Source organism: Clarias gariepinus, chromosome 17, assembly GCF_024256425.1.
Source record: "Clarias gariepinus isolate MV-2021 ecotype Netherlands chromosome 17, CGAR_prim_01v2, whole genome shotgun sequence".
In the NCBI taxonomy this organism is placed as follows: Eukaryota; Metazoa; Chordata; class Actinopteri; order Siluriformes; family Clariidae; genus Clarias; species Clarias gariepinus.
This window is the reverse complement of record NC_071116.1, coordinates 5,615,661-5,643,476: the sequence shown is the minus strand read 5'-3', so window position 1 is coordinate 5,643,476 and position 27,816 is coordinate 5,615,661. Positions and strand designations below refer to the sequence as shown.

The following is a 27,816-nucleotide window of genomic DNA, read 5'->3' as shown; positions in this document are numbered from 1 at the left end:
TAGCGCGCGCTCTCTCTCTCTCTCTCTCTCTCTCCTTTTTTATTTTTTCCAGCACTGTGCACCAGAAGTAAATGTTCGGGAGCATGTTATGGCCACTTAACGTTCTCGAGTTGTTCAGAGTATCCTGACTTTAGTGTTTTTCTTTTCCTCTCCCCGTTATTTCAGCTCTTTGCGCTCCGCTGCAGATGTGCGCGGTTTCGCGGCTCAATTTTCTTCTCTCACTTTTCTCGGGATTTCTCGGGTAAACATGCAGCCCCCGCCGAGGAAGGTAGGTTGTGATTTTGTTTGTTTTGCATTTGTGTTTTTTTTTTTTTTTTTTTGCTTAAAAATAAGGAAAAGTTTTATTTCTTTAGTTTGTGAATCAGTTTTTCTTGGTGTAAAGCTGCAGTGCTGAAGCCATAAACAGCGTTGTGTAGAAGTTTACAGACGCGATAATGTTACTGCAGACACGGACAGGGGTTACACACACACACACACACACACACAGTTACACACACACACACACACACACAGTTACACACAGTTACATTTACATTTAGGCATTTGGCATACACTCTTATCCATAGCGACTTACAAAAAGTGCTTTAAAGTTTACATTATTGGATACATACTTACACTGGGTTAACTAGGTTCATACACAGAGTTACACACACAGTTACACACATAGTTACACAGAGTTACATAGTTACACACATAGTTACACACACAGTTACACACAGTTACACACATAGTTACACACACAGAGTTACACACACATAGTTACACACACAGTTACACAGAGTTACACACACAGAGTTACACACACATAGTTACACACATAGTTACACACAGTTACATACAGTTACATACAGTTACACACAGTTACACACACATAGTTACACACACAGTTACATACAGTTACACAGAGTTACACACACAATTACACACAGTTACACACACAGTTACAGAGTTACACACACAGTTACACACACAGAGTTACACACACAGTTACATACAGTTACATACAGTTACACATACAGTTACACACACAGTTACAGAGTTACGCACACAGTTACACTGCGTTGCACAGTAACACACAGTTAAACTGCGTTACACAGTTACAGACAGTTACACACACCGTTACACACAGTTACACACACCGTTACACTGCGTTACACACACAGTTACACAGAGTTACACACAGTTACACACACAGTTACAAACAGAGTTACACTGGGAGTTAGACACACAGTTACACACATTTACACAGAGTTACACACACAGTTACAGAGTTACACACACAGTTCCACACATTTACACAGAGTTACACACACAGTTACAGAGTTACACTCAGAGTTAGACACACAGTTACACAGAGTTACACACACAGTTACAGAGTTACACTCAGAGTTAGACACACAGTTACACAGAGTTACACACACAGTTACACACTGAGTTACACAGAGTTACACACACAGTTACAGAGTTACACTCAGAGTTAGACACACAGTTACACACACAGTTACACACTGAGTTACACACTGAGTTACACAGAGTAACACACACAGTTACACACTGAGTTACACAGAGTAACACACACAGTTACACACAGAGTTACACACACAGTTACACACAAAGTTACACATAGTTACACACACAGTTACACACAAAGTTACACATAGTTACATACTGAGTTACACAGAGTTACACACATTTACACAGAGTTACACACACAGTTACAGAGTTACACTCAGAGTTAGACACACAGTTACACAGAGTTACACACAGTTACACACTGAGTTACACAGAGTAACACACACAGTTACACACTGAGTTACACAGAGTAACACACACAGTTACACACAGAGTTACACACACAGTTACACACAAAGTTACACATAGTTACATACTGAGTTACACAGAGTTACACACACAGTTACACAGTTACACTCAGAGTTAGACACACAGTTACACAGAGTTACACACAGTTACACACTGAGTTACACAGAGTTACACACACAGTTACTAAGTTACACTCAGAGTTAGACACACAGTTATACAGAGTTACACACACAGTTACACACTGAGTTACACAGAGTTACACACACAGTTACACACAGAGTTACACACACAGTTACACACAAAGTTACACATTGAGTTACACACAGTTACACACACAGTTACACACTGAGTTACATGTTCCCTCATAAAACAAGCTTAAATATCTAATATTTTATTTATTAATCTGTGTCTAAATAAAGCTTTAGTTTTTAAGTTAATGGAGTGTGATGTCTTTTAGCAGTTTTATTTGTCTAAATAATACATAATACTATATTAAACTTATATGTGTGTGTGTGTGTGTGTGTGTGCGTGTAGACACACTTTGACAAACATAATATGCTGTAGAGTTATTAAATGTATTTAAAGATATTAAAGCTAATTATTATGTTTTTTAAGCATTGCCATTTTAACACTAAAGAAATCATAACTAAAAGGCTGAATTTCCCATGAAGTAAAATACATACATAAAAAATCATTATAGATTATTATAGAGGGTCAAATATAAAAAAATTAATATAGTTAAATTTAAATTGAAAGTGAAATATATATTTTTTTATATTCCATATAATATTTATATTCTTTTAAATATAAAAGAATCTGTCATTGGTTTTTTTTTTAATCCAACTTTTAATTGAATGTCGTGACCTTCACATACACTACACGACTACTTTATAACTTCTGATAACAAAACACTATCTTTATCTGTTAGGAAATCTTTTACAGTTTATATATTACTGCTATAACGTCATTTTTCCTTTCATCATTTTGTCTGAAAAAAAAAATCTGGCAAACCCAAATGAAAAAAAAAAGCATGATGAAATTGTAAAATAATAATAATAATAATAAATACATAATTACAGGTGATATACACACAGTCTGGATTTAATGAACAGTTTGTCCATGATTTAAAGTATTCTTGTTATTTAAAAAAAAATAGGTTTGAGGTGATAATTATTACCAAGAAGAATAAATATTACCAAACATTCTTTATTTAGATTATTTGCCCAGTTATCTACAGTTAACCTCGATAATTACGCTATGTTTAATAGTTACATATTGTAGTTTAAATATCTCAAAATAATCGCAATGTGATTAAAAAAACAAACAAATCATACAGCTCTAACATAAACCAAGAGAGTTTGCTTTGACCTGATGTGAATTACTATTGTAGTGACGTGTAATAGATATGAAATTACTTTTATACTTTGCTTGCAATGAAAACTGCGCTTTATGTCTGTGTTAATGTTCTCGTCATTACCGGATCATGTGTCGATTATTACGATAAGCCGTTGTTGTGTTGTGGTTGAGTTGAAGTTAATCGAGTACGGAATATATATTTATTTTTTTTGTCACAGCGTTACGCAGTAATTAAAACAAGCAAATAAAAGATTAAGAAAAAAAAGGAAATGCGTTTAGTGCTTAGACATCTTCAAAACAGAGATGTGATAAGTAGAACGTGATCGTCCTGTTAAGACTAAAGAGATCAGATATGACCCACGGTTTTCACTCAATACAGCAGGGTCGAATTACACACCTACTAACACTACTACTAAACCTTCTAAAGCTAGACAGTGCTCTTCTTCAGCGTTTGATTGTGTAATTATTCTAAAGCTGTATATACAATGCTGTAATAGTAGTAGGAACGATAAATGTTGTAAACGTTGTGTCTGCTAATAGAACTAGGACCATGGTTTGATTCCACAAGCGTGTACGGTGCACTAAATCCGATCTCGGACCACTCGAGTAATTCAGTATATAACCCCAATCCGCTGTCTTTCCCGCAGGTGAAAGTGAGCCAGGAGCTGAAGCACGCTCACGCGGAGCAGCTGAGCAAACTTAACGTGAAACATCAGACTGACTGTGACCTTCTGGAAGACCTGAGGTGAGAGCCGCTGTGAACAGCACTGTCATCGAGGATTTCTGGTGCACACGTGATGTAGGATAAAAAAAATAAGTAAAAACAAAGCGGTGCTCATCTCAGAGTGTAGGATTCGGCGAGGTTGTGCACCCAGGGTGGACCAGAGAGCTCCAGCTGGGCTTCTGAGCCAGGCGTTTAACCCTAAACTACTTGGGGGAAAGGTTTCCCTGCATGAACACAAGTGTCTGGTAGTGCAAAGCCGGCTTTACTCGGTTTGATCCTCAAAGAGTTGGGTCACAACTCTTGACAAGAAGATACCAGTGAAAAGTTGGGACATAACTTCTAAATCAGTACTTTATTTCGTTTTGTGATTTATTTTCTACATTTAAGAACACCACTGGAGATTACTTTGCTTTCCAAACTATGAAATGACACATATGGCATTAGGTACTTATGTAACATCATCAACAACAAGAGTCAGCTGTTATTTTAAGACATGAAGGTCAGCTGTCCTGGAACAGTTCTTGCAAGAACAGTATTGTCAAATGCATTTGCAAAACCCTTCACAGGAAAGCAAGATCAAAACGTACCTCTGCTGCAGAGGAGACGTTCATTTGGAGTCACCAGCTTCAGAAATCATTTCACATCTCAATATCAACCGTTTAAAGAAGATTATTGCATATTTTGGACGACTTCAATATTGTTTTACAGTGAAGAAAGAAATAAAAATCAGGAAAGACCCTGGAGAAATGTGTCCAAACTTTTGACTGGTACAGTACTGTAATGACGCTATAATAAATAGCTTCTACGAACAACATTCGGAAATGGAGCTTCCACATGACAAGTATTATAAATGGCTGAAAATGTGAGAAGCGCTGTCAGCGTCATAAATGTGTTTATTATAATCTCGCCTAGCAATTAATTGTGATTTGTCTGAATATCGCGAAACAGTTACGAATACGCCTAATACCAATTTTTATAATTACACGTACACGACATCACGTTTGCGTGATGATGTAAACCGAGGACGTTTTCTTTAATCGCAGGATTACGTATCAGCAAATCTGGCATAAAGGATACACACACTAATTATGTACGCCATTTCTTTCCCTTCCCTTCCCTTTCTCCTGTGCATCTTTATTTTTTTTTTCCACCGACCTGTAACTTTGCAAAGTCAGGCTGTTTAAAATTACGTGACGCCCAGTGTGATAATACACCCTTTTGCACGCTCTCACGTTTTATTACAGGAGTGAAACAGTAGCATGCATTTATTGTAGCTGACTCAGACAAGCCCAGTCAGTGCTCTGCAATTTAAAAAACACCTTGGAGCACTCGACACTGTGTATGTGTGTGTGTGTATACGTTGGGGGGGGTGGTAAAGGTTTGCAACACCTCCATTTGCAAAACCTTCGAGCCAGAAGGTTGGCTTTGACACTGCATAATTCAGCGTCTGTAAAGGCAAGCACACAAGGCGCTATTGCGCGTGACGTAACGACACCACATTCATAACCGCAATCTCAGTTCAGTGGAATAATGATGATAATAATAATAATAGCAGACTTTCACACAAAAGGTTTGAGACCTAACATTACAATACGTTGTGGCTTGTGACAGGTTTAAGGCAGGATACTAGTGCTGGAAGTGTGTGCAGAGTTAAGACTCATTTTATATGTGTGTGTGTGTGTGTGTGTGTGTGTGTGTGTGCAGGACGTACAGCCAGAAGAAAGCAGTTATTGAGAAAGACTACGCACAGGTAAGTCTCTATTTAGAATTATTTTCTCTGCTAAAACGCAGCATTACCAATTCGCCAAAAACAAATCAGGAAAGTTTGTTTTCCTTTTTTAATTCCAGACATCCTGCTTATACGGCACCATCGCTGTTCATCAGGCGTATAGGAAATATTTACTCCAGCGCAAAAAAACTTTTCAATCTTTTCAAAGAACTAAACGATGTGTGTTTACGATCATCAGTCTAACTCCGATACAAGCCAAATGTTTTCATTTACATTTATTCCCGGAGCGATCTGGCTGCACCACCTGGACTCTTGCGTTTCTGTTTTTTGAAAAGAGAAGTAACTCAGCGTCATGCTGTAGGAGTATCGGGTGCAGATCGGGGTGTGTAGAGGTCACAGGAGTCGTCCGGAAAGAGCCAGCGTTTCTGGCCCGTGTGTGTTTAGCTCACGTTACAGCTCATTATCGTACATGTTGCATGTTTTACCGTAATAATACGGAATGTAAAATGTGTTCCTTTCAGTAACATGACTGCTTCAGGGTAGGTTTAGTCACAGTGTTCAGCTGTGAATGCTTCCCTTTGAGAAGTTCACCGTTCTGAAGGTGGATCGTCTTACCGCTCTCGCCGCCCCCTGCACTCTTTCTGGTTCTGGCTTTGTCCTGGTTTGTTATCTCAGTGGAATGTACATCTGTGACTGAACAGCGCGGGGTCCTGCTACAGAACCCAGATCCGTCATCAGAACATGACGCGCTGTTGAACATGTGTGCCGGCTGTTCTCTGTCTAATAGAGCTGCTTGTTTAACTGCTGTAAACAAATGAATCAGTGTTATACAAGATTACAACAGTGTATTCGACATTACTACTTGGTAATAAATTGTAACATTCAATCAGTAAACTCATTACAGTCTATTCATGTTTACTCTGGCTAAAGATTTCCCAGTATGAGAACAGAAATCCATGCAAATGTAGAACAATCCGCAGAAAACAGCTCGGTCATGGGAAAGCTTGGAATCCTGTTGTTTTAACCTCGTGGGACGCGGTGGGTGCAGCAACAGTTGGAGCGTTTCATCCTGTCCAGAAACGCTGAATGGGCGTTACGTGGCGTTATGAGGAATGAGGGTGAAAGATTGAAAGCGTGCAAAGGAAGGAAAAACCCAGACCTCGGGTTAGAAAGTCTGTTGTCGGAATTTGTGTAAGTGTGAACTGTGTGATTGTGTTCAGGATGTCTGTTTTAGCAAGAGACAAAAAAAAAAAACGAGACGTGTATTTAATCATGCTAGTTTAATACCTTTAGAGTTTCAGTAATGACTAAGACGAGATATTTTATGTAAGAACAGTATGAGTGATACACAACAAAAACTAAAGTTAAAAAAATAAAAACTCTCTGAACCAGAATGGATCATTTTTATCAATTTGTACCAGTGCACAGGTTTTCCTTTCCTGGAGCACTTTTGCTAAGTCCTGATCCCTACAGACCTGTTCCACTCGTCACGCCATCACTATTTGGCTCTCGTCACAGTCGATCAAATACTTACGCTTGCCGTTTTTTTCTGCCTCCAACACGCCAACTTCAGGGACAAAATATTCACTTGCTGTCTAATATATCCCAACCATTTTAACGAGATATTGTAACTGTAGCTACTGTGACAAGCGTCAGATTTCGATGGCTAGAAGCTAGAGGAAGGTCGTAATGTCAGTGCTAATCTGTGTTTATAACGCACAACCCGATTAAATACGATACGATTTTTCCTTGTTTATTTCTGACGCCCTCGAGCAGCCGTGTTGATTTGACGTCACTCTGTGAACAAGGAAGGAACTTGGATTCAGGAATAAAACTGCATGCTGACTTGTGTTGCGGTGGTGCCATGTTTCACTTAGACACACTACCGCTTAAAGGCTTGGCACTGTTGCGAATTTCTTAGTTTTTGTTTAGTGGTTTATTTTCTACATTCTACAACGATAAAAAAGCAAGACCAATTTTGCATATTTTGGACGACTTCGGTGTTGCTTTACAGTGTAGAGGGAAATAAAAATCAGGGAAGACCCTGGAGTTAGAAAGTGTGTACAAACTTTTGAGCGGTAGTGTAGGTATGTTTTTTTTTTTTAAAAGGTTTAAAAATTAAGGTCTGGATTGTCTCATGCTCCCTGAACCCCAATCACAATTTAAGTTATCGTCATCTTGGAATATACCCATGCCATCAGGGAAGGAAAAAAAAAATCAATTGATGGGGGAATAAAACAGTCATTCATTATGTTCAGGTGGTTGGGTGACATATATTTTGGCCACATACTGAAATTTTTTCTGAGCCTAGACCTGATCAACAGAAGCAACCCTAGATCATACCTCTGCCCCATTGGGCCTGATCAGATCACATGACGTTTTTCCCAATGCTCCACAGGCCATTCTTTATGCTTCCTAGAAAACCGAAGCCTTTTTTTCCCATTAGTCTCACTGATGTGTGGTTTTCTTAAGGCTACGCAGCTGTTTAGTCCCAATCCCTTGAGCTATCTTTACACAGAGGTTGTGTGTGGCTGTGAGTTCTACTGGTGTTTTTTTTTCTTTTTTCCCCCTAACAATTTGATTTCCCATCATGCTGATTCAGGAAGTTTTTCTGACTGTCTTTCTTACTTGAAGATGGTGGTTTAACACTAACCTTCCTTGCATTTTTACTGTCTGTTCTAAACTTCATTTTTAGCAATCTCTGTAGTTGTTTTCTTTTACTTGATGCAGGATAATAATTTGACCCTACTAATACAGGGAAACATGTTCGCCTCAGCCATAGGTTATGTCTTCAGACATGGTTATTTAAGGAATGAGAAGCTCCTCGCTGCATCAGTTAGGGTTAAATAACTTGTTGCCAGCTGAAGCAGATTAATCAGTGCAGTAATCATCCAGTGGAAGGCTCTTTCCTATTTGCTTAGGTAAATCCAGGTGGTGACTTTTTGGGCTGGAAAGTGTAAGTAGAAACTTTATTAATCCCGGAGGAAATTCCAGACATCCAGGAGCAACAAGGACAGAAACACAGAGGCAGGTTTGTAGATGCGATTGCACACGATAGAGCTTACATAGTCAGTAGACTCAGAGTAAATGCAGGAGTGGGGGAGTGGGCTTAAGGAGTAAACAACAATAACGGTTAAATTATGTATATATAAAAAAAAATGCTCTAATCCTGCGAGTCATCTAACCCAGTTTGTTTTGTCATCGCTTTTTATTATTCCTAGTTCTTTTCGTTAGTGTGAATAAGTGTTTAGGATGCAGTGGAGTTAATGATTGCTCCAGTGACGCCTCAAAGTTCTGTAATCACTTTGTTACTACAAACTGTTGGTATTGTTCCACCGCCTACTCAAAAACCAGAACCAGCCTAGACAGGAGCCAGAAGAACATGGGGTACGTGTTTGTTTTGCGCCAAGTTGAGAGGCAGTGCACATGACATCGTCATCATTACGCCATCTCTTCCGAGTTGGAACGGTTCCTTGGTTTTATGCATTCGCTGGTTAAGTTCAAAACGCACACAGTTTAAATTTCACAATTTTCCAGGAATAAGGTGACGGCATGTTTTTACTATTAAGATAAATTACCGCTCATGTGTATATATATATATGTATGCAGAGTCTTTCCTGTTCCAGGTTCATTTGTTTCTCTGCTTTGGAATCGCTCTTTGAACCATGACAAGCCGTGAATCGCTTTATTGTCCGCGTCTGTCCTTGCCACAACACACAGATAACTGCGATAAGACCCAGCAGGCAATGTCATTGTACTCTGGAATGCTGTTCCCAGTACTGCTGGACGTATTTACCTATAAGGAAATCAAAGGTCTTTATTATAGTAACATGATTTGATTAAAAGCTGAAGGTGTATAACTGGAAATGACATCATGATACCGTGAGAGAGGGATTTGAGTCGATTCACAAATACGATTTCAAGCTTGTTCAACCTAATAGTTTTGTCTGGATATGGACTCCCAGCCCTTGTAAACGCACCTAATCAAAGTCTCGGTTGATTAATGTGCAGCACGGGTCCCGTGGCGAATTTTCTGATTCAGCATCCAGGTGTGGCGCGCTGCTAACTCCCGAGCACACAAGAGACTTCAGTGTCTGTGCGTTTGAATGAGGCTCCTCCAGATGCACCACCTGGATGTTCTGAATGGCCCGTGAGTAGAGGAGCCTCTCTCATCCTCATCCTCTCTCCCGCTAAAGCCTATTGAGATGAGGCCGGTGGGCTGGCACGCTCTGACAAAGCCAGATTGTAGCGTCCGGCCCTGGCAGGCACTCAGGAGCTCAATCAGGGCCTGGAAGCTGATCAGGGCACGCCATTCTCTTTATCCTTCGGTATTCAGGATAGGAATGCGTCTCCTCTCTTGCGGAGCTCTGTGGAAGCACAGCGCTTCTTCAATGGCCTGTTTCGGCGTTAGCCTTTTGTAAGAGCTGATTTCTGGTATCCTATTTAGTGGTCTGTTTGCTTGATCCGAATCCAAGTAGAACGCCTACTGTCTTTCGTTTTTGAGGGGCGAGGGCATTCTGCACAGCGTTTCCTAATAAGTGTGTTTAAAGAAGTGGACCTGGAAGGCTACTTTTATTTCTCGTTTGCAAGAGTGCATGCAAATGATAGAAAAAGAGCAAAAAGGAAACCTGGTGCAGATGCTGAGAATAAAATAGCGGACTTGAAGCACTAAGGTTTGAGTCATGCAGGTACATTCTGTGTAACGCAGACGTAGAAATCTTACTGTCCGTTGGATTTCGAATCACTATACACGAAGCACAAGTTGTTTTATTTTATTATGTTTAAAAGGAAGTGATTGCAATTTTGCTCGTTTGAAATTGCAATTATTTAGGACCTTAAAGCAATCATAGCTATGTGCTATATAATTCCTACATTCCTTTCCACTGTAACACTCATTCTGACATTTCTGAAGCAGATTTTTGTGATTAGTTGCAAGGCCAAAATTCCAGCTGTGGTGCTCTGAGTGTGTTATTTAAGCTTCCCCTTTCCCAAAGCAGAGTTATTTTGATGAATAACATTCCCTACCTAACGTAATTTCATACGCATTATTTAAATTAAATACAGCATATATAAGCGTTCGCATTGCCTGAACAGTTGTACGTTCTTTATCCAAAGTAAAACAAAACACAGTTATTGCTAGTTTTTATTTTAGTCTTGGAATTTCATGTGCACCACATGTTCTTTATGTATTTTATATACCGAACGCCCTCAGTGACTTCTCCCGTTGCTGAACCTCGACACAGTCCACTGACCACAGACAATAATCCTAAAATATCACTGCATTCACATCACCACAAAATTTCCTCTTTTTAAAAAAAAAAAAAAAAATTCTTACCTATTTAGCCAGTCGCCCTGCTGTGCTATTTCAGTTCCCCTAAGTACATCAAAAGTTTTATTTTAATCCGGTGTTAGTAAAATTAGTTTTTTACATTTTCAGTCCTGTAACTCGTATTATGAATAACGGACCATAGTTTCCACTACGCAGTCCCGTTTGCAGTTAAACTACAGTATAACCACGGCCAGTATAATTTCCATTCATTTCTTTAATTAAAGTATTCACCCCCCCCTCCTCTGTCACAGGCGCTGCAGAAGTTGGCCTCTCAGTATCTGAAAAGAGAATGGCCTGGGGTTCAGTCAGAGGAGCAGAAAGACTACAGGTAAATGAGTGTGTCATGGAGCGTGGCTGCGAAGGCATTAATTATATTCAATGTTCACTATACACAGCTTTGTTCATACGGTAAACTCACTCCAAGTGATAAAGGAGACTTGCGGTTTTGTAAAGAACATACTAGTAGATATTACAGAAGTTTACGTAGACGTTTTGTTGTTTTCCTTTCTTCTTCTTCATTTTCCATTTGAGGAAAGAGTCTGTGTTTGTGTTTGCAGGAACGTTTGCACGGTATGGAGAGCGTACCTGGAAGGGGTAGTGAAAGTGACCCAGTCTCGGATCACCGGCTGCGACAGCTACAGGAGCCAGGTTTCAGAGCCGATCAAGACCTTCCGAGTGCACAAAGAGCAGCAGCTGAAAAAGGTATGCAGCGCAGGAACGTACTTTAACATTCAACGATAATAGGTGCATTTAGAGGGACTCGAATATTTCATTAATAATTGGAATAACAAGTAAATCGGAATAATAAAAGTACCCATGTAAGTCGGAACAGTCTGAACCCATCCGGTCTGATCTGGGTGAATTTTCAATGGGAATAAGAAGTAAAGGTTTAAACCTTTGGTAATCCTTTCAATAGGTAAAGGAAAGGCATGACTAGAATTGACATTTGAATTGACTTTTTCTCTCTTGTCAGAATAAATATATTCTTTCTGCTCATGATTGCCCCATGTGGTTATAACATTAGGTGACTTGAGCTTCCGTGAGGGACATTTTGCTTCAATTTCTCATCAGTAGACTCTCTGAGAACACTTCTCTCTCTTTCTCTCTCTCTCTCTCTCTCTCTCTCTCCCTTTTGCTAGTATACCTACTAACAAAGCGATATACAAAGAATAAAGAATTTCACTGGGTCTATCCTAACCTAATCCTAATCCTAACCTCCTAGCCTAGGCTTCTTTTTTTTCCCAAAAAATTTTGGAAAAAAAGTTATATTCTCATTAACCCTTAAGATCCAAGCCGCCCAGATACATGCCGCATCTCAGCATAGGTCAATGACAATTAAACATATATATATATATATGGTTATATAGTATGTGTTAACGGGAAGGCTTCAGACAGCGTATTTGGGATGTCAGGTAGAACAAAAAATATGATTAATATTTTTGTAAAGGGTAAATTTTTACCACTACCAGAATATATGAATGAAGTTGCAAAAATGTAAAACTCATGAAATGAGCATATTATTATTATTTTTTTTGTGGTCATAGAAACAACCGAAAACAACCATAAAAACACATTATTATGTGTATTTGTGCTATTTTTTTGCTTTTGTGACCCACTTTCTATTTTCTTGCTCAGTCAAGTTTGGGGGAAGTTGATCAAAATGGCAGAAAAATTCCATTCTATTCTTTATATTGCCTATTTTCTGCAGAAATAAAATTATATGTCTGCATAATCCTGAGCTCTACGTATGTTTATTAGTAAAAAAACAGCACAAAAAAAAACTTTGAGCATGTAAGTACACACCTTATCAGATTAGCATCCATGTAAACACTAAAATAAAATCAGAAAGATCAGCAGGATTTTTAAACGGAATGAGGAATATTTTCCTTTTAAGTTTAATGTAATAAAGTTGCTTGTGGTCGTCATTCAGGATGTCCTCGAAAGAAATGTATGTGCAGTACAGTACAGTATGTCATGTCTCATTTAATCTATTAGCATTTATTTTGTGCATTAGTGTATCGAGCAGCTCTCGCGGGTTCAGGCTGAGCTTCAGGACACGGTGAAGGACCTGACCAAGTCCAGAAAGAAGTACCAGGAGACGGAGCAGATGGCCCAGGCCGTGAGGGAGAAAGCAGATATGGAGGCGAAGTATGTTCCGTGGAAGACGAATGATCTCCGACCCCTCTCCGTTCTAACCAGTTGGTTAGAACCTTGTTGTTGTGTCCTTGGCTAGGAATAGCAACTTATACCAAACAAGGGTCATGCTTCTTGTGATGTTCGTTCGTAAAGGGCACGGCTGGCCATAAATACCTCTGCATTGTGAATGAGACAACAGAAAATGCGATTTATTTTTTGTAGAGAAACAATAAACTTTCTGTGTTACCCACTTGCTGGATTTCTAGATTGCTGATCAACAATGAGTAAACATTTAAGCATGAAAGAGTAACATAGCCTGATATGTTAAAGGAACTATTTAAAGTCTACATGCTGACGTTTCCCATAACATGACTTTCTCCGACTTTCAGTTTAGTCAAAACACATGGACCAGAATGCATGCTCTTGCATGCAACCTGAGATTTCCCAATCTATCCTGCGCTCATATTCAGAATTCCACCTAGACTACATGCACTCGATGATTTCACCTTGCACTTGTGTGCCAGTGAAGCATTTCCGTCTGAAAATATTTCCTTTCGGCATTGGTGCAAATGTTATCGCCGTCTACCTGCAGTTATAGCATGAGTGCAGAATTTGTTAAACAAGTGCCACACTCTCCAGTAAACACTGACACACAACACAGAGCGGAAAGGAAAGGAGAAAGGTCTGAAAGGTGGCCTTTCATTGTTTTGTCAAAAAAAAAAAAAACCCAGAGGAAGTCACACCTGAGGAGGAAGCATTGCTTTTGCATTGTGTTTGTCCTCGAGTCGTGATGAAAGACAGATTTGCCATTGTTTACACAACCATTGTGTTGTCCAATTTTCCAGTCTAAATATACCTTTTTACTCTGTTCTCTCCATCCTTGCGTGTGCCAAGGTCCAAACTCAGCCTGTTCCAGTCCAGATCCAGTTTAACACGAGCAAGCGTCAAGGTGAGCGGAGCAGTTACAGAAACCCCCCGCTTATACTGTTTATGCGTTGATTCTTGGAATGAATAAAAACATCCTTTCTATTTTTTGTTTTCCATTTCCAGTTGAAAGCCAAGAGAAACGAGTGTAACTCCAAAGCCACCCACGCCAGGAACGATTATCTGCTTACTCTGGCAGCAGCCAACGCGCACCAGGGGCGATACTACGAGACAGATCTGATCAGCTGCATTAAGGTGATTCGACCGTGCGTTCTCACCCTGTTTTTAACTTTGGATCAGATCAGGAAGTTGAGTCACAACATAACATAACAGTGTAGCTGGATAACGAGCGGAATAATAGTGGGCAGCATACCAGGGTAAATAAGACGCTTGTGCAGAGACGGAACAGGATTAAAAAAAAAAAAGTAAAAAGTGAAGTTTTTGTTTAGGATTTGATTGAACATTAGCTAAGTAACTAGTTCAGCATTTAGCCAGCAAAATTGGCAACATCTACTCTTTTCTGCAGAAATTTCATGATTTTTATTTGTTTTTTTAAACCAGCTTGGACGGACATGGAATTCCCGCTGGCGTAAACTGTTTTCAGCCTTCCAACAAATAAACTCTGTTATTTTCCAGCTCAGTTTCAATCCACATGCACAAACTTCACTGTTTCCCTGCCTTGCTTTTGCTTTTGCGGAAAAAATGCATTCAGTCGCACGAAGATCACGTTAAGCGAACCCCTACAGTTTTGTTGTTTCTTTCGTCCCCAGATCCTGGATGGCAGCGTGTACGATAACATGAAAGGCTACTTGGTTTCACTGTGTCAGACCGAGCTCGATGCGTCCCACGTCGTTCAGGACACCTTCAACTTCCTGCTGGAGAAATCCAATGGGGTGAGTGGACCACACTTAGACATATACTGAACACTGGTGCCGTGGAAAAGCACACAGACAGCACAGTGGCCTCATGGGTGCTGTTGGGAATTTGATCTGGCAGTAAAGAAGCAGCCGGATCAAGTCCTTCTGAAAAAGCGATGGCGTTTGTAAACAGCACGTTTTAGGTTGAACCTGGAACCCTGTGCATATAACCCTGTATTACCACGGCTTCAATAAATCATCGCCTTTTGACTCCAAGCATAGAGTCTCATATTAATGTCAGCGATGCAGTAAATGAGTCCACGCAAATGCTGATAGATTATAACATATATCACTCGCTGTTTTTTTCCAAAATTCTTCTATTATTTATCTAGAATGTTGAACTGGGACACTTAGCCATATTAGATTTGCTCAGATTTGAAGACAGCCTTACATCTCAGTAACATGATGATCTACCAGAGTTTGTTTCCATCCGTCTCAGTCAGCGTGACCTTATCTCCAGTCTAGTGTGTCTTCTGCTTAGTGTGTCTTCACAAAGAGTTAAGTTTCAAAACACACACACTAACACACAGGTCCTCTTTCACACCGAGTCCGAATCCACAGGTGTTCCTTGGATTCGTTATACTGCGTGACACTACATTCATAACTATCTTCGAATACCAGTGCAACATAACAGTAAGGGCCTTTTTTTTGTGTGTGTGCAGGTTATGCAGGACTTTCACCAGGAGCTCTTTGTGCAAGAGAACCCTACGCTTCAGAAAGCTTCCCCCTTCAACTTTCAACCCTGTGACAATGATTCTGTAAGTTCTTCTTTCCCAGAGACATTTTAAATGTTAAAATGCGATGAAGGTCATCACAAGTATCATCGAAATTGTTGTGCGTCAACTAGACTAGAGTGATTCTCCTACAGATGTAAGTTTTCCTTGAATCGATTTAAATGAATATAATTTAAATCTTAAATGACGTCCTGTTCATTATATTGGCTCGCTACATAGGGTGCAGAGTAAAGGCAAACTTTAGTGTGAGTAGAGTGCCATGTGAGACTGCATGTCACTTGATGGAGTCCTTTTTTACGAACAGATTGAGGATGGTGGTACTTAGTGCTGAAACGATTCCTCGAGTAATTCCATTACAAACAATGATCTTCTGCCTCGAAGCTTCTTTTAAAAGCTTGTGTTATGTTTTTGTGCAATTACTTGTTTGGCGTGACACAGCGCGCTTCCGGATGCAAGTCGCCACTAAACAACGACGGAGAAAAAGCGCCTACGTCACCCTCAAAGCGGAAGGAGACGCAGACAGTTAGCTGTGTATTGATTTGAAGGAGCGTTCTGTTGTGGCCCGTCAAATAGAAGGGAGCGATAAAATTATTTAAAAAATTTATTTTAATGTGTGTCTTAGTTTTTTTGATACTTAAAGTCATTTGAAATCCCCCTTTTTTTAGTTTTTGCATCTGAGAAAAAGCTTTAAAATAAGAATGTATGGCACTGTAATGCACTTAATTCATCTCAGTCAACTAGTGATGGGAAGATCGAATCATTTTAGTGACTCGGTTCTTTGAATCTCGTTCATCAAAATTCGTTCATTTCGTTCTTTTGATTAGAAATAAATTCAAATGTTGCAGTTTTTAATAAAAATACCCCCAATACGTCTACATACACAAGTTTTGTCTCTAGTTCCAAATATTACAATGCAGCTAAGGACATATTATAATAAACAGAATGAGCAGCTCACCTCTCATATCTTCCAGTCTGAGTCGTTCGTTCATTTGAATCTATTGCACCGCATAGCATCTATGGGAGTCACGTGACAAAAGAACGACCGACTCAGGACCGAAAAGATTTAAAGGTAACGACTCAATTCTGTTTCCTGTATATAACATACGGAGGTTTTGCGATGCTTTGCGCGCCCAGTAGAAAATGAACGAATCACTCTCAGAGACGACTCGTTCATCTGAGTCATGTTCAAAAAGAACGAACCGTTTATGAACGACCCATCACTAAACTCATCTTAAAGCTGTCCCCTGTATTGTGAATGATGACAATGTTTATTTTTGTTAAAATGCTGTATGCATTTAAAAAATGAAACCAATTAATCTTTCTTTCTCTTATATATTTTACATTATTTGTTTGGCGTGCAACAAATATTAAGTAAAATTTTATCTGATTACTCGATTAATCGATTACATTTTTGGTAGAATACTCGGTTACTAAAATATTCGATAGCTACAGCCCTAGGGGTACCACTAGCATTCTGCACGCTGCTATCCATTGACTCTCTGCTTAGTCAGTCAGGAGCTTTGGCCCCTGTTCCCCCACCTTTAAGCGTTCTCCTTCTCTCTTCGGACCCAGTTCTCCACTCGGGCCCCGGGACAGCCTCACACTACATAATTTGTTCAAGCATCAAGCCTCTTTTTGTTTTGTTTTTTTCCTTTTCTTTGCCCCTTTGGAATGAAACAAGCGGCACCCTGTTCCCAACGAAAATATTAGTGACCCGGCACTCCCCTCGCTGAGACGGAAGACTCCAGAAAAGCGCAGCCAGGGAGGGCGAAGAGGAGCGGCGCTACGGGGAGGCCTGTATAAGGGAGCTTTGTGAGGGCGCGCTGAGCGCGGCGTGTGTAGTCTAGCCGACTCTCCTCCGCCCCTCTCGCCACATAACATCTGAAAGCAGGAACCACACGCCACCCTACTTCTGGTTCTGTACAACCTCACTGACACTGCGCCCGAATCTAAACCTGGCATCACTTTACAGCACCGATTCCAGAAATGTGTGTTAGCTCACAATCCAGGTGGAAGCGTTTGTTGAGTTTGTTTAGCAGCTTTACAGAGTTAACAAAGAGTGCCTTTGCTTGATATTGTACAAAAAAAGTGTTGTTGTTTCTTTTCTCCAAATCTCTATATATGATCTATGATGTATGCAAATTATAGGTTTCATAAACATTTTCCAGGAAAAAAAAAACAGCTGGTGCATTCAGCTTGGATTTAACAGCAGCCGGTCTGTTCCGTCAGACACATCCCCAAAATAAGCGAGTGCACGTCAATAGTCCCATTATTTAGCCCATTGCATCACTGAAGTCTATTTAGTCGGTCAATATTTGGACGTCTGTCCACAGGCATGCTCCGGAATGAGGTCCCTCCTTTCTGGAGGTTTGAACTGTGTTGGTTTTGTTCAACCCCTCACAGAATTCTGGTAGTTATAGAGTTAAATATTTATTAAATTATTTATTTTTTTACTATTGACATGTTTATTACATTAATAGAACCGACATACCGTAATATTATTCATGTTTTGCCACCATAGTGGAATTTTTTTGGCTCGTGTAAATAAAAGGTGCAATCTAGCTGTGAAATACTTTTTTTTTGGTTAGAATATACAAGCGTTGCTTAACAAAAATCTGACTTATTTACTCCAGCATTGGCTTTTAGTTTGCTGCTTAAGACTCATTTTCTCACTCACTCACTCACTCACTCATCGCCTAAAGCACTTTATCCTGTATTCAGGGTCGCGGGGGGCCTGGAGCCTATCCCAAGAGACTTAGAGCAAGAGGCAGGCTACACCCTGGATAATCGGACAATATGGGCTAATTGGGAATGCGAATTCGGCTAATCTGCAGGTCTTTGGAATGTGGGAGGAAACTGGAGTACCCGGAGGAAACCCACCACGCATACATACAGTATATAGTACCAGTAAAAAGTTTGGAAGCAAGTTTGGATTTGTTTTATACATTTTAGAGCAAAACTGGATTATTTTTTTCAAAACTATGAAATAACACATAATGAATTAAGTAATTAAGTAGCAAATTTTAAGACATGAAGGTCAGCTGTTCTTTAATAGTTCCTTCAAGGACAGTATTGTGGCAAATGCATTTTACAAAACCCATCATGATGAAACTGGCTCCCATTAAGACCATCCCAGAAAAGCAAGACCAAAACGAAGAAGCTCATTTAGAGTCACCAGCCTCAGAAATCACCGGTTAACAAACAGCACCTTGGATTAGAGCCGTTATGAAGGATTTACAGAGCATAAGAAGCAGATACATCTCAACATCAACTGAGACTATTTCAGATTTTGGACGACTTCAGCTTTGCTTTACAGTGAAGAAATAAATAAATAAGAAAAAAAACAAGAAACACCATGGAGTTAGAAGGTGTGTCCAAACTTTTGACTGGCACGTATAATTTGTATGTTTTTATTTTGTGCCAGTGGGTTTCTCTGGCTTTCTTCCTCCTTTTCCACCTCCCCAAAAACATGTCAGGAGATGAATTGCCTATGATAAATGACCTCTAGGTGTGAACGAGACTGTGTGTGTTCTTTGCATCCTCGTGCCCAGCACCCCAGATCCACCCTGAGCCTGACCAGAATAAAGCTTACATAGGATTATCTATAAAAAAAAGCGCGTTTTTTAATCCAGATCTGAAATTTTGTGAATTGTTAGTAAAAGTGTTATTAAATCCTTTTTTCTCCTCCGATAGGTAACGCAGATAGAGAAGGAAAGCGGCACGGCGGAGGAGCACAGTCTAAATAAAGAGGCCCGGAAGTGGGCCACCCGTGTAGCCAGGGAACACAAGAGCATTATCCACAGCCAACGGGTAAGGGACTTATACGATGATGAGAAATGATGTCAGGATGTCAAGGAGAGTGTTGACTGTGTGAGGTCATGTTTGTAGACTCTATCGGAGTGTGAAGGGACGCCTCAGCAAGAGCAGAACCCCAGTGAACTGGAGCTGAAGATCGAGGAGGCAAAAGAGAGCATCCGAAAAGCAGAGGTAAGAGTGTGTGTGTGTGCGTTTAGATTGTTAATGTATCACCTGTTGTCTGGTGATACATTAATCTCATGTTAGTTAAACAGCTGCACCACTAGGCCTTGGGCACCTCCTTCTGGTCAGTGATTTCATCAGAAATTCATCTTTCATTTCTGTTGTACCGCAATGGATGTAATAATCATCTTAACGTCTCGATGCTTAAATATTTTATTTACGTAACTATTTGTATAACATTAAAACTCACCCCAAAATAAACATGTTAAAATAAAACGACTAGATGTTTTAAGCATGAAAGGTTGTTGGGAAGTGGTACCTCGGGATAATCATTTAATCCGCTCCGGAGGTGAGATCTTGCGGCAAAAATTCATATTGCGAATTGTAAATGCAGTTAATCCATTCCAGCCATGAAAAGTATTTCCAACACTTTAATCAGAAACATTCAAAAGTTCATGTGATTAAAGAAAAATATAAAATAAATAGTACATTCAACCTCATGTAACCTTTATTTATGAATGTTGCATTACATCTCCATAGCTCAGTGGTTCTCAAACATTTTCTGTCATTCCCCACTTAAGGTGGTGGGCGAATTTTCAAGCCCCACTTGTCAACAAAATGATAACAAAAACGGCCAAGTGTACTAATTATTGAAAAATCTATTTCTAAACCAGTAAGATCAAATAACACCAAGCTCAAAACAGATAAAATACACGTGCAATTGTTATAACAGGCTTACTTTGTCACTTATCTAGAGCTTTCTTTCAAAGAAGTTAAGTGGCTTATTAACGTGACTGGGGTGTGTTGTCGATAAGTGTCTTCCTACTTTGTCTCATGCTGTCTGCTGCCAGCGGTTTAAGACACAAAACACACAGAGGTCTCTCCTCTGCCCCCATCCCCACCATGAATCCAAGCGCAACATAGGCTTCATCATGTTTTCCTTTCGGCTGGATTTTTGGTTGATTAGGCTGATGATGCTGAATCACCTGCTTATTTGTGGTCCATGTAACAAATGTATCCATTGATGTTATTATGCTCACTACATACAGTACGCTACTGTGTTATGGTCTAAAATGCCCCCGACCTAGGCCACGGATTGCCCACCTAAATTCATAGGTTTATGGTTTACAAATGACAAATTATAACAAATGAATTTAATTATAAAGTAAGCAATATATAAAAAAAAAGGTTGTATAGGGGAAAAATATATAAATTATATATATATTTTTTTTTATATACCACATGTATATTTTTATATTGCTTATTTTATAATAAAAATCGTTTCCTATAATTTTTCACCACAAAAAAATATTTATTTAGTGTAATTTGTGATAAATAATTTGTTATTTGTACATTGACAAACCCCTGCAAAATAAATGTGCCATAAAACAATCATTTTGGGGGATTTGTATTAATCGTCTCGACGGCTGTCACGTGCCTAGGGTTAATTATAATAGTAATAATATATTCGATAATAATAAACCTTTGAATGTATGTCCTAATATAATATTTGATAGAGATTACGTGTGTATGTGTTGGGGGTGGGTTTGGGCAATCCGTGGCAGGGGGGCATTTTAGCGCATAACACCTGTTTGTGTCCGCGGTAAAGTAAGTTTTATATTCGCATCTCTGAATTCAATAGCTGCGTAAATAAACCCGCAAATAAGATACCCACATATATTTCCTCTCTACATTGTCTTTAAGCGACATCCGCCTTAAATTATACATGTTTAAAAGCATAAACACTATTATTCTCTACGGCGCAACGAATGATTTAGGGATCATCGCAAAATGCTGCACACCAACAAAAAGCGTAGAACGATATTGATCTTCCCTTCTGTTCAGCGCCTGAAGGATCAAAAAGCAACTTTGTTGCCTCACTGGAAACTAGAAATGCCAGACTAGTACTGCCTGATAAAATAGTAATTTTTAACAAAAATACAGAAACATCAGCATACACATTGGAATAAATGAAATTACATATATAATACCGAATGTTTCCTTATATTGTTCCTCTGGAATTAACATGCCGACGTTAAACCGTTACTGTTGCACTATGGTTCCACTTTTTCTCTGATGTTATTTTAATTTACTTGTATTAATGATCTATTTCTTTCTGTGTCATTATTTAGTTTCGAGTGTCTGATAAAGAAAATAAAGATTAAATAAATCAATGAAGAAAAGCATACTTTCGTATTATTTTCCACTTATTCCCATACCGTTCATTGCGCCCCACCTGTCATATCTGTATTCCCCACTAGTGGGGCGCGCCCCACACTTTGAGTACCACTGCCATAGCTAGAGACGTTTTCACCGTGCATTAAATCCATAAAAACATGAACAAGCCAGACAATTTTTCAAAGGATGACCTAAAATCCCGAGGGTTAGTCTGCACGCAAACTGCTTTATTATTGCATGTATGCCTGAAAATCTTAAAGGGTCATAAACTCTGATAAGATACCCCAAATCCATCCCTTTAAATACAACGTCCCACATGTACAGTAGTGCAGTTGACATCACCAGATGAATATATGAATAGCATCGCCAGTGCATCGTGTTAGACTGAAGGGATGCGATTTTACAGAAATCACAAAGGAATGCAGGAAATAGGATTTTCTCTTTTAATGTCTGCAGACAGTTAAGCTGAAAGCCGAAGCTCGTCTGAACCTGCTGAGAGACGTGGGCGTGGCCGTTGACACCTGGATAAAGAGCGCCATGAACCAAGTGATGGAGGAGCTGGAAAACGAAAGATGGGCCACAATGACAACCAATGACGCTTCTCTTTCTGTACATCAAACGATCTTCTGTCCTGCTTAATTAGTAATTAATTAACGACTTCTTGTTACGATTAATTAATTTATTTATTTTTGTTGCGTCTAGAGCACGGCAGATTTTGACAGAGAGGAGGACGAGGAGACGGAGGACACGGAGACTTTAGATGATAGCAGCTCCAGTCCCTCTAGCACCTTGAGGAACTACCCTCTGACCTGCAAAGTGCTTTACTCATATCAGGTCTGTTTCCACGACTCATCATTTTGTCAGCCTAATGCTGTGATATAAAAATATTCACCAAGATGTTGATTTTTTTGTGTTGCAATAGGCTTCACAACCAGATGAGCTAACTATTGAGGAGCAGGAAGTGCTGGAAGTCATAGATGATGGTGATATGGAAGACTGGGTTAAGGTACAATGCACATAAGACCTACTGACAGTTTGAAATAGTGACCTTTGAAAACTTTTATATGCCACTAATTGGTCTCTGTTATTGATTGATTGGCGTGAGGTTTTATGCGGACCAAGTTTGTTTGTATTGCAAGAGATTTTTGTATGTAAATGTTTCTCTCACATCAGCACTGTGCTGTTACCTGGTTTATGAGCAACTCCTCAGCTGTGGCAGACTTAGTATTGCTGTTTTTTTTTTTTTAGGCCAGAAACAGAGCTGGGCAGGTGGGTTACGTGCCAGAGAAGTACCTGCAGTTGCCTTCGTCCAACAGTCTTCTGAGCATGCTTCAGTCCCTGGCAGCTCTGGACACACGCTCGTACTCCTCCAATAACTCCACCGAGCAAGAGCCTGAGTCTGCGGCTGAGCATGTCCAGACCAGCCCCAACGGAGACAACAGCAGTAAGCAGCCTTTTTTTTTATTATAGAAATATTAAAACTACTAAGCAAAATGTCAAAAATAACCCAATGAATTAAATAAAATCTAAATGATTACTTATATCAATTTTATTGCATTTCTCCGTTTTGATTCATACACATTGACATTCCATACAAACTTAAATAATTCTTTCGATTGTGTAAAGCTGCTTTGCGACAATGACAATTGTTAAAAGCGCTATACAAATACAGTTGAAAACAGTGGAATATTGTTATAGATATCACAGCTGCAAAACTCAGGAATTATGTGTTCCATGAAATTCCCACTAAACACACCCAACACAAAGCAAACAGATAAAGTGATGCGAAGATCGGTCTGTACATGTTACACCACTCATGCAAAAAAAAAAAAAAAAAGAAGGCATAAGTTGAAAAATTCCTCCCTCTGCTGGTTGGATATGGTATTGCAAACTAACAGTGACGTACCTACCACAGTTGATCAGAATGCCTCATCATCTCGTCCTTCTCTCCTACGCAGTGCATTTTGCGAAAGCATTGTATGATTACGAGGCTCAGACCGAAGACGAGCTCTCCTTCCCCGAGGGAGCCATCATCCGCATTCTGAACAAGGACAACCAGGAGGACGATGGCTTTTGGGAGGGCGAGTTTAACGGCCGCGTCGGGGTCTTTCCTGCCGTGCTGGTGGAAGATCTGGCCTCATCGAACGGAGAGGACGCACACAGAAGCGTGGAGACACAGGTGCGCATAGATAGGCGTGTATATAAATACACAGTGCTAAATTATATACAGTACTGTGCAAACGTCTCATTTTACTCTAGTCCCTGTACCTGAGCAGTTTCAGAGGAATGTTTTTGTGCGTTAAGCCACACAGTAATCTATGAATCATTCAAGCACAAAAAACATCTAACTTAAGGCTTGAAGCAGTGAGAAACAGGTGCAGATGATGACAGATGATCAGGCCGGTGATTAGTATACTGCTGATGCTGAATGCTGAGTGGTTGGAACAGACGAGGGGGGAAATGTGTTATATATACACAGTAGGTTATAGGGCTGATCAGTATATATAACATTTTGGCATGCACTGACTTTTACAAGAGCCACATTGTGGTGGCTAAAGGTCTGGGTCAGAGCAAATCCAAAACTGCAGGGCCCGTATTCACAAAGCTTCTTAGAAATCTCTCAGAGAGCTCCTATCTTAGCTTAGAAAGTCCTAGCTGGGAGTCCTAGACTAAAAGTGATTTAGGAGACTTCTCAGAAAGTTTGGTGTTGTTGCTAGGGACGATGCAGCAATTCAAGGACTGTGATTGGTTGATAAAAAATTAACTCTGACCTCTGCAAAGGTCTTAAAATGGACTCATTGTAAAAACAGAATATGTGATATTAGAATAGACAGTAAATCATAATGTTTGTATATGAAGAAATTGTATAATCATTACTACAAAGTTACTTTATGCAAAGTTTCTGTTATAGGCTAAATATCTTAAAGATAATTAAAAAGCCTAATGTAGTTACTATATTTAAGTTCTTACATTTATTCACCAAACTGGTTTTATTACTTGTGATCCATTTTAGATTGATGGGAGCAAAATGTCTCACCTTTTACCTGATTTTACATGATTGTAGGACAGTTTATTTAAGTAGCACTTTTGGATGGTATGTAGCCAATAATCCAAAAGAGATGGAAGGAAGTAAAAGAACAAGAAAACAAAATTGGACAAAAGAGCAGTGTTTGGAGAATATTTGTTCTTTCCGCAATTTTGTCCTCTGCTAAAGAAACTCTTAAGCCTCATAAAAGTCCTCCTCTATACTCTTAACAATGTTTACCTTAGGAGCTGTTTTTAGGGCTAAAACGTTTTCGTCTTTACTAAGATTTAGTCCTAAATTTAAAGGAAAATTCTAAGAAAATGTCTTCATTATGAATTTCATCACTAGGAGCAACTTTTAGGCTTAAGAAGCTTTGTGAATACGGGGCCCAGTAACCAGAAACGTGTTACCTCTGTGCTTGCCCACAAGGGTTTCTCCAGCAAGTCATGTTTTACTTTGGGATTAAATACTTATTTTTTCTCATTAGAATGCAAATCAATTCATAAAATTTGTATTATGTGCTTTTCTGGATTTTGATGACTATTCTGTCTCTATCCTTTACAATAAACCTATTATAAAAACTTCATTCAGATCATTAGTTTTCTTTTTCTCAGTAAACAATGTCTTTTCTGTGTGCAGGAATCTCCACGTAATCAGAGTCGTCCACCTCGTCCTCTGTCTATGACTCAGTACCAGCCTTCGTCCTGCAGTAGCCCTGTCTCTAGTCCTCTTGCAACACCCACTCTCCCTTCCCCAATTTCCAGCCCAGCCAGTTCCTCAGCCTCCCCACTAGCCAGCCCGCGCTCCCTTAACGGCTATCACAGACCAGCCCCTGCACCCCCCAAAGCACCCGGCAACAGTAAGAGACACACCCACATTAGCATTTTACATCGTAACAAGGTCCATGATTTTTAGATATTATTAGATAATATTCAAACCGCTCAGTCACTGTGCTTGTGCTCTCTCACATAGACCACGCCCACACGTCCACACCTCCACCCAGGTACCCCGCAGACAGCAGACCAGGAACGCTAAGGCCTGTAAGTACCACAGACTGAGGCTGTTCTCTTAAAAAGTGCCAGCAGCTTTATATTTAATGTGTTTTTTTTTTTGTTCTTGGTTCTAGGTGCGTGCCGCACCTCCTCCTCCTCCTCCCAAACAGCAGGCCCAGGGTCAAGTGCAGAAGAAGGAAGAAGTCGAGATCACGCTGGTGTAAAGACGCCGCCCTGGTGGTCGCTTTTTTTATTTCACGTGACCCCATGGCAGACTCTCAGCCCGCTCCGGCTGGAGGAACGCTTCAGAATTTGTCCAAGCGGTAGCAACAAGGAAAAGCCGGGTACATCTGGAATAGTGAGTAGTGAGCACGTGGGGCGATCTGTGACAACCAGCAGGATCAGCAGTCAGTGGATAAACCTTGTGGTTTTCATTTCAAACTTCAGATGAATTTATAACGTGTCTGACTCTTCCGTTTGCTTCCTGTGGAACAGACTGACAGTGTGACAGGAGCTGGGCCGCCCAGCCGACAACACGACTGGAAGTGAAATAGACTTCTTTAAGGGAAAGTGGCAATTTCAGTTCAGCATTTCAAATGAGTAGGGATTTTCTAAGTATGTGCGTGTGCCTGGATGTTTTTGGTTAAAAATATCTCTCTTTGTAAAACACTATTTGAACGCAGATTTTAAATCAGTATCAGGATCACGACTAACATCTTGATCGTCTTGAATCTAACATGCTTTGGCTGTGGTCAAAAAAATATGTTAATTTTTTTTTTAATGTCTTATATCAGAACTGTCTTTTGGCTTCGAAGGCTGTGGGAGGTTTCACGAAACGAGCCGGACAGGTGACTTCGTAGCTTTCAAAGCAAAAGAGTGACTTATTGAGATCGAATTTTCCTGGAAAGGCTCACAAAGCACTTTAGTGTTCAGAGTTCTAGAGCATTTCAGTATTATTATTGCTTGTGGAGTCCGGCGCTGTCGGTATATTATTTAGTTCATGCTGCTAGTCCTGATAGTTTAGATTCTGATGTTTTTGGTTTAATGTAATTTATTTCCATGAAATGATTAATATGAAACCAGTGTCTTCTCTAACACAATTTTTTTCTTTAAACCTGATAGTTTACAGACAGCCTAAGGCATAGAGGAATACTATACCTTATACCTATAACAGTCGTGTTATGAGGTTTCTGTGTTCGTTTTATTAATTACAGGTTTAGCAAGGTGATGATTGTGTTCAAATGTAGTTAGCTAGATCGACATTAAAACGTATATTTTTGTGTCTCCTGAGATCTCTTGCATGTCATTTTATTTTCATGAGTTTATAGTTTCTTTTTCCTGTTTTCACTATCGGGTGTTTGAGCGGACATTTATTTCTTAATGTTGCTTAAAAAAACTGAGCTCACAAACAAACTCTGTTGCGTTCGCAACAGCATCAAAAGTCATGTATGTATTTATCATGTAAGAATAATGGAGTAATAAATATGTAAAAGATGCCTTCCAAAGCCTTCCTTATGGAAAGATTACAGAAGACATCCAGTACTGTATTTCTTTTGGTATTTGGTGCTTTCATGTTTTATGGTTTTGGTGCGAGGTGAGCCCTGCGATGGCCTTTGGTCCAGATTTCTTGGGATTTCCACCAGCAACCTGACCAGGATAAAGCGATGTAAGTTAAGCGGGGCTAAATTCCTTGTGCTATAAATAAGCGCCAGCGTGAGCTAACTCGCTGAGGGTGTTAGTCTTTCAGCTGCTCCATTTGATGGGTCGCCACAGTGGACCGTCTGATCCATACCCAAAAAAATCACAGTAAAGTCTAATAATAAAGACTTTCGGGGTGTGGCCTAATATTCTAATAAGCACCATGATTGACATAAGAATTTAAACAAGCTTTAAAAAATTATTTTTTTAATTCATTCATCTTTTCCACCACTTATTCTATACAGAGGCGAACCCTGAACTGGGTGCCAATTCAT

The 27,816-nt window shown here is 39.7% G+C and overlaps 1 protein-coding gene across 1 annotated transcript; it reads left to right on the top strand.

Annotated features, from left to right (window-relative positions):
* On the top strand, positions 1–27,339 carry si:ch211-176g13.8 (F-BAR and double SH3 domains protein 2). Its single transcript, XM_053476167.1, has 20 exons — positions 1–268; positions 3,825–3,922; positions 5,606–5,651; positions 11,211–11,287; positions 11,517–11,661; positions 12,974–13,107; positions 13,990–14,044; positions 14,146–14,274; positions 14,790–14,912; positions 15,599–15,694; positions 19,364–19,480; positions 19,559–19,657; positions 22,283–22,435; positions 22,529–22,660; positions 22,749–22,832; positions 23,075–23,270; positions 23,785–24,005; positions 25,491–25,710; positions 25,824–25,891; positions 25,978–27,339. Exons 1-20 carry the CDS (start codon positions 248–250, stop codon positions 26,065–26,067), a joined length of 2,304 nt encoding a protein of 767 aa, XP_053332142.1. The 5' UTR covers positions 1–247; the 3' UTR covers positions 26,068–27,339.
* Positions 27,340–27,816: the final 477 nt, after the last annotated feature.

Excerpts from the sequence above, each read along its gene's own strand:
- si:ch211-176g13.8 (XM_053476167.1), top strand. The coding sequence starts at position 248 with ATGCAGCCCCCGCCGAGGAAG. Across the intron at positions 19,658-22,282 it reads AGAGCATCCGAAAAGCAGAG|ACAGTTAAGCTGAAAGCCGA; the intron begins GTAAGAGTGTGT and ends TAATGTCTGCAG. Across the intron at positions 22,661-22,748 it reads AAGTGCTTTACTCATATCAG|GCTTCACAACCAGATGAGCT; the intron begins GTCTGTTTCCAC and ends GTGTTGCAATAG.